This window comes from Hydra vulgaris, chromosome 12, assembly GCF_038396675.1.
Source record: "Hydra vulgaris chromosome 12, alternate assembly HydraT2T_AEP".
In the NCBI taxonomy this organism is placed as follows: Eukaryota; Metazoa; Cnidaria; class Hydrozoa; order Anthoathecata; family Hydridae; genus Hydra; species Hydra vulgaris.
In genome coordinates, this window is record NC_088931.1 from 40,401,876 (window position 1) to 40,410,000 (window position 8,125).

At 26.2% G+C, this 8,125-nt stretch overlaps 1 protein-coding gene and 1 long non-coding RNA gene across 4 annotated transcripts in view; one reads left to right on the top strand and one right to left on the bottom strand.

Moving 5' to 3' along the window:
* Positions 1–6,883: 6,883 nt before the first annotated feature.
* LOC136088725 (uncharacterized) overlaps positions 6,884–8,125 on the bottom strand; it is a 2,693-nt gene continuing 1,451 nt past the window's right edge. Inside the window, exons 2-4 of one of the 2 annotated variants that reach the window (XM_065813232.1) lie at positions 8,084–8,125; positions 7,633–7,716; positions 6,884–7,104 (exon numbers count right to left, since the gene is read on the bottom strand). The exon at positions 8,084–8,125 is cut by the window's right edge and continues 256 nt beyond it. In XM_065813232.1, the coding sequence (XP_065669304.1) occupies positions 6,998–7,104; positions 7,633–7,716; positions 8,084–8,125 (233 nt within the window). In that variant the 3' untranslated portion in view covers positions 6,884–6,997. Of the gene's footprint in view, positions 7,108–7,632; positions 7,717–8,083 lie in introns of both variants that reach the window. The other variant, XM_065813231.1, reaches the window with a different exon arrangement.
* LOC136088727 (uncharacterized) overlaps positions 6,988–8,125 on the top strand; it is an 8,925-nt gene continuing 7,787 nt past the window's right edge. For both annotated transcript variants that reach the window (XR_010642442.1, XR_010642441.1), the window contains exon 1: positions 6,988–7,119. This is a non-coding gene — a long non-coding RNA (uncharacterized LOC136088727). The remainder of the gene's footprint in view (positions 7,120–8,125) is intronic.

Here is an 8,125-nt window from a genome sequence, read left to right on the forward strand (position 1 = left end):
ACAATCAAAAAAAATTTTAACAAAATCAACTATTACTTGCTTTGGAGTAATTATGGAGAAAAAAAAGAGAGAAAAACATAAACTAAAAAATTTTACTTTAAATAGGAAACTTAGAAGTCAAAGTTAAAAATAGAAATGACAACAGCTTGATGAAGATAATTTATTTCATGTTATATAAGTTGTTGTCATTCTTTTTTATACATCTTATATTTTTAACTTTGTATTGCTTGCATTGTCTGTTAAAAACTTTTTTCCAAGTTTTCCTTCCTAAAATTTTAACTCTCCGATGTCTTTTTTCTTCTTAGGAGGAAAAATTCATTCTAAAGTAATCATGTTTTTAATTACTACTTGCTTGGTAATAAATAATCACAATTTAAAGTATTAAAAACTCAAAAAACAGAAAATTTAACAATATTTGTTTGATTTGACACAATGAGTTACATGTGACATAAAAAAAAAATACTTTGAATAAATAACTAATTTACATTTTAATTTACTTATTAGTTGTTTACTATTAAGTAATTTATAATATAACAACATAATACTATGTTGTTAGAAAAGATCTTTTTTCTTTTTTGTCACAGCAATTTAAAAATAGCTTTTCCTTTTTTTAGTGAAAAAAATGAAAAGACCTTTTTCAAAGTTTTTTAAAATCATTCAATAAAAGTATGAAATAACGAAACTAACCGAAAAACGAATGGAAATCCGCTCAAATTTCAAATATATACTATAGTTAACATTTGTACCAAACGGATCAACGCTAATGCATTACAAATTTTCCTTTTAAATTTCGCCATATCGAAATCATTTGTTTTTTTTATTTTCTTTTTCTTAAATTTTTAAGTTAATTTAAAAAAGTTTTGAACTTTGCATGATTAGCGTTCACGTTAGTTTAAAAAGTAAAAATTTAACTGTGTCAGGTCAGGTTTAACATGTCAGCTCAGGTTATCCTGCAACCGGTAACATTTAACCTAAATACATTCGTAAAAAATCACCTATTTGTCGGGAAACTAGGGTTGAATCCACAGAACTATTCTTTTGTTTGCTATCGTTTAGCACCACTTCGCTCTATCATCTTTCTCTTTGTTCTATATCGCTCTCCTTCGTTTTAAGACTGTCCTTTTTTTAATGTTAAATCAGATCAAATTGACAATGCCTATTTTCTTTATTCTTCATCCGATATCATTGTTGTTGGTGACTTTAGTGCTCATCACACTAAATAGCTTGGTTCTAGTGTCAGTGACTCTGCAGGTGTTAAGGCCACAACTTTTGCCTTTCTTATTCTCTAACACAATTAGCCTACTTTCCAACTCGCTTTCCAGACAACCCGAATCGTTTATCTTCTCTGCTCAACTTATATCTAGTTTCTGATACTAGTCAGTCCTCAGTTTTAATTACATTCTCTCTTAGGTGTTTCTGATAACGCTTTGATTTTTCTAAAACTATTATCTCATTCTTCTTCATCATCAGAATTCCACTATCATTGTACCTTTTACAACTACTTTAAAGCTAACTTGGAATGATTTTTTTCGTGATGGCGCTTGGGTATAAATCTTTCGTCTTCCCACTGACAAATATGCTTTTTATGTATCTCTTGGATTTAGGGTGGCATGGAATCTTTTATTCCCTCTCAACGTTTTCAATTCAAGTCCCATTTCTCCATGGATTTCTTCTCATTATGCTATTGCCATTTCCATAAGTAATCATTACTTCCATACCGATCTTCAAAACAATTCCCCGAAAAACAGACGTCTGTTTACTATTGCTAGAAATCATTATAAAAAGGTTTTCTTTAATGGCAAAAGAATTAGCACTTAAGTAACTGGCACCACCTGCATCCGCTGTATTTTTGGAAGATTGTTTTCATTATTTATTAGAAAAAACGATCAAGGCTAACTCAACGAGGAGAAATATTAGTTTCTCCACGTTGAGATAAAAAAAATATAAATGAGTGATAAACTGATGTATTTATTGCGCATATATAATTTTAGTAATATTTTAACAAAAAAAAACAATTTTCAATAGGTAAATATCTATAAATATCTTAATAAAACAACATTGCATGATTGTCTTATTTAAGTAGCATTTTGAGCTTTCTGCGATGAATTAAAACCAGTTCTAAATTTGATGGGAAAAGAAAAATATAAAATGTGTTTAAAATACTTCTGTTAAAACTTGTTTATGTTCCAACTCTATAAAGTTGGAATATAGAGTTGTTTGTTTTTTTTAAAAAAAACAAAATCTTTACTTTCAACAAGGCAGCAAGCCATCACTATTATAATAGTGGTTGCTTGCTTGGAAATGAAGATTTAAAAAAAAAAAAACTAAAACCCTATTCACATCAACAATAAAACAAGTTTTAACATTAGTATTTTAGTACAAAAAAAAAAAAACTAAAGCTGTTTAACTTTCTCGTTTAGCCGAGGATATGATACAAGAACATTTAAAACTGATGCAACTGATTTCATTTCTCCAAAAATTGTTAAAGTTTTAACAATGATTTTTTAAGAATTTACTACTCTAAAAGTTCTATCTGACATATCAAATGCTAATGATACATACAAATACGCATACTTTCTTCGTGAGCAGACGTGTTTTTGCAAGCGTAATAATTAAAAGAAAATAAATCGTAGTTTTTTTAAGTTTTAGTATTTATATATCTTTTAAAAAAGGAATTATTAAAGGAAAAAAAGACACAATTAAAACAAAGTAATACATTATGTATAAATTATGAAACGATAAACAAATTATTTCAATAAAGCTTGTTCGGGATATATTCAACAAAATTTTTATTAAGCAACAAAATTTTATTTTAAAACTAATAAGGGGAAATCTGAAATTAACAAACGATACGATAACGATATCGATATAATTATGGTAAAAGAATTGTGTGCGACACTCCAAAAAGAAAACATATTAATTAAAGAGAAACAAAAAAACTACGTTAAAAGATTAAACAAAAGTGAAAATGTGCAAATAGATATAGAAGAAAGTCTGAACAAAAGACATACAAGAAAAAAAAAATCTCGAATCAGAAATAAAAATCTTATCAAAATCAGAGAACAGAGATACGGAAGATAATAAACTAAGGCAGCTAGAAGATAGACAAAGAAGGAATAATCTTCGAATAGAGGGATTATGGGAAAATGAAATGGAATTTGTGATGACACCAAACTAAAAGTATTAGGTATTTTTGAAAAAAAACTTAATTTAAAAGAAATTGTAATTGAACGGGTTCACAGGTCAGAAAAAGTTGAAATAGGTAGACCAAGATCAATAGTAATGAAACTGTTAAATTACAAAGATAAAGTACAAGTTTTAAAAAGTGCAAGTAAGCTAAAAGGATTGGGAATATATATCAAAGAGGATTATTCATTCGAAACTATTCGAGCAAATGAAGATACATAGGAAAAATGGTATGTTTTCGGTGGTAATTTACGATAAATTAAAAGTAAAATATTTCAGAAAACTAAACTTTAATTAGTTTATACTTTAGATATTTTGTTAGTATTTTCTTGTTGTTATGGAAATTTTTTGTTGTTATGGAACCTTTCTTGTTGTTATGGAACCATTCTTGTTGGTATGGAAGGTATGAATTTTCGCGAATTATGCTTTATAGCTTTCCAAACAAAAAAAAGTATACTTTTAGAGAATCATTCAGATTCAGATGTTAATTTTTTTAACATTGATGAATAATTAGCAACATATCTCCTTCTTATTATAATTCTGATATTTCTTATCTTACTACTAATATAGATATTAATGCATTCTCTATTTTACTCCTAAATTTTAGGAGCTATCAAAAAAAAATTTTGATAAATTTAAAGATTTTTATTAAGTGTTGAAATTAATTTAAAATTATTTTTCTCACAGAGATCTGGTGTTGAGATAAACAAGTTGAAAAAGATTCAAATTTTCAACTACCAAACTATAAAGTTATTCATCAAGTCAGAAGTTCTGAGACAATAGGTGGACGAGTATGTATTTTTATCCACAACTCTTTAAATTTTAAACTGCTGACCGAATTTAATGTAATTAGTTATGATTCTGAATTATTAACAACCGAAGTTATAATCAAAATCACTGAAAACGTCATTGTACATGTAGTGTACAGACCGCCATTTGGCAATAACAAATTTTTTGAAAAACACCTTAAAAATTTAATTAAAAGCAAATTTTTTATGTGGCAAACTTGTCTATTTTGTTGGGGATTTTAATTATAATGTGCTTGATTACGACAAAATGTTAAAAGTTTTATGAACATCATATTTTAAAACGGATTTATTCCAACAAAAAATAAATCAACACGAATTACTATGAATAGCACAACCTCAATTGATCAAATAATAATTAATGAATATACAAAAAAAAAAAAAAAAAAAAACTGGAATAATAATCGATATATCGGATCATTTCCCAATATTTATAATCGCACGTTAAGGTGTCGAACACACCCCTCAAAAAATTATAATAATTACAAATTGAATATGTAATGATATTTCTATGAAACTTTTTAATAATTCTCTATTTTTTGAAAACTGGAACAAAATTTTACAAATTCAAACCGCAGATACTGCTTATAACAGTTTTCTTCGAATATTCAAAAAACACTATGATGGTAACAAAAACTATTAAAACTAAAACATTTCTTAACGCCGAGATTACACCAGGAATAATAAAATTATCAAAAAAAAACAAAAAACGATTGTATGAAGTATTTCTGAAAAAAAGAACTTATAAAAATGAATTAAGGTATAAAAAATATAAAGGTCACTTTGAATCAATTATAAAACTTTCAAAGAAGTTATGCTACTCAAATAAAATAATAAAATTCAAAGGCGATACTCAAAAAACGTGGCAAGTCAATAAGGAAGTAATTGGAAAAAAAACACTTAAGCTAAATGGTCTTCCAAAAAAACTAAATTATCACCATCAAAATATTACAAAAGTATCTATAATTGCTAAAACATTTAATGAGGTGATTGTCAATGCAGGTTTAAATATAGCATCAAAATTAAAACACAGTGAGTTTAGCAATGAGAAATACTTGACTCCTAGCAAATCAAAAATGGAAAATGCTAAATTAACTGAAAAAGAGTTATTAGATGCTTTGCGTTCATTAAAATTAAACAAAGCACAAGGATTTGATAATGCTAGCAGTAATGTTATAATAAAAACAAGGAATCTTTCCAAAAAAACTTAAAATTGCAAGGGAAATACCAGTTTTTAAATCTGGAGATGATGCTAATATTTCTAGCTTTAGACCTACTTCCGTTCTTCCTTGCTTCTCAAAAATACTAGAACGCATTATGTATAGCAAATTATACTCATTTTTATAAAAAAAAAAAATTCTTTAAAACAAACAAATTGCCTTCAAAACAGGGCAACTTTACTGATCATACAATTCTTCATCTCATTCAGATTATTTTTCAAGGTTTTGACAAAAACAGTTCACTTTAGGTTTTTTATAGATCTTAGAAAGACGTTTGACACTGTTGATCATAGTATTTTATTTAAAAATTAGAAAACTACGGAATCAAAAATATAAACATAGCTTGGTTTAAAAGCTACTTATCTAATAGAAAACAATATATTTCATTCGACAATGAAAAAACTAGCAATATGACAATTACTTGCGGCGTTCCTCAAGGATCTATATTAGAACCACTTTTATTTTTAATCTAATGATTTAAGCAAAGCCTCTAATATTCTAGATTCTAAGTTATTTGCTAATGACACAAATTTATTTTATGCTCATAGTGATATAACAACATTATTTAAAATGGTCAATATTCTAAAACTAATCAAATGGTTAAATATGAATAAACTTTCAATTAATTTAACTAAAACTAAGTATACTATTTTTTATGGTCTTCATAAAAAAGATAAAATCTCTCTTGTATTTCCAAAACTTATTATTGGAGAATACATCGTAATAAGAGAATGTTTAGTGAAGTTTCTCGGTGTAATTCTAGATGAAAACATAAATTGGAAAGAACACCTAACATGATTGAAAATAAAAGTTCTAAAAAATATCGGATTACTCTATAAAGCAAAACCATACTTAGATCAATCATGTTTAAAATACATGTCTCATTATCTTAATTATGCAAACATTTTTTGGTGCGGCACCAATAAAACAAAGACAAAAAAGTTATTTAACCGACAAAAACATGCAATTAGATTATTATTAAATGCACACTGCCTCTCACATTCAAAACCATTGTTTAACAATCTAAAAATATTAAGTTTGTACCAAATAAATATATACCCTCATCTAATTTTTATGAATAATAATACAAATACAATATTAATAATACTACAATACCAAATATCTTCAAACCATTATTTAATAAAATTCAACACAAATACATGACTAAATATTCAAGTAACAACTTCCCAGATAGCACATAGACGTTGGCCCAACGTTGGATCAACGTCGAAAAATTCGTTGGCCGATGGTCGGCAACCGACATCGAGCCAACGTGGATTTGATAGTCGGCGCGACGTCGCAACCAACCGTTGGGCTAACGTTGGCCCAACGTCGGATTTCGATGTAGGGCGAGCGTCGCATTCTGACGTTGGTCCAACGTATAATTCAAATAATATTAGTTTTACTTGTTTGCAAAAATTTGATTCAAAAGGTGTGCTCATCTTTTCAATCAAAAAAAAGCTTTTTCAATCAAATTAAAACTATTTATTTGATTAAAGTGTAACTTTTTTCAACTAAAGGGTAACTATTTCTTTAAATAAAGCACAACTATTTCTTTGTAATGTTTAATAAAATGTAATGTCCAAATAAGTTTGAATAAAATTTGACGCTGATGAACGAAAATAAAACATTCATTAATGAACCAACTTAAATTAAACAATTACTTAGAGAAAATCAATGTTTGTTGTAATAAACAATATAATTATATCATAATATTTGTACAAATGTTCAAACAAAATGTTCTTCTCGACTGCTAAGCATCCTTACGAATCTTGCATCTTTACTTCACTTGAGACTAACAACAACGTTGGAATGCTCCTCATTATACAATTTGGTAGAAATCTTTGAATTTGCATCTTTCGTTTGATGAGCTTTAGGCATTGCCATAACTACTGCTAAAATTATAGGTATTCATATATTTTTGTGTTTATATATATTATTAGCAAACACTTATCAGTTTCTATTTTTTTACACAAAGTTTTGTAAATAAAGACTGTTCAGAAATCTGGAGGGGCAGTATATATATATATATATATATATATATATATATATATATATATATATATATATATATATATATATATATATATATATATATATATATACATATATATATATATATATATATATATATATATATATATATATATATATATGTATATATATATATATAAATATATATATAAATATATATATATATATATATATATATATATATATATATATACATATATATATATATATATATATATATATATATATGTGTGTGTGTATATATAAACACACACACACACACACATCGAATATAAAATCTATATTTAAGTAATAAAATAGTTAATAACAAACATATGTTAAATATAAGCACAATATACAAATAAAATGTCCATAAATAAAAACAAATTTTTTTGTGGATATATTACCTGCATTAACATGGCGACAAAATATTTTTTTTTTAATAATTACTACATTCGTTGATATTTTGCTTTCATTTTTTAATACCACATCTAAACAAGAAATTATTGAAATATTAAAATTATTGAAAATTATTAAAATAGTATCAGTATTTTACTGCAAAAACTAGAAGTAATATGCTTCAAAATTCTCTTATACAAATAATATATGAATTCCAATCACCATTAAAATGCTGCAAATGCATATAAAATACATTACCATATCCCTTTTTAACAGCTGTTAAAGAGGGATATATTAACAAATGACGAATTACAAAACAAATGCTTCACAAAGACATAATTGAAAAAAAAATTAAACTAAAGTTTCATTCAGTAAATAATGACACGTGTTAGTAAATAAGAATGAAACAATGAACAATCAAAACATACGAAAGAAACATACTATAAGATGTGGTAATACCTTTTTCATCAGGATTGCTATCCAGATCACTTTCATTTTCTG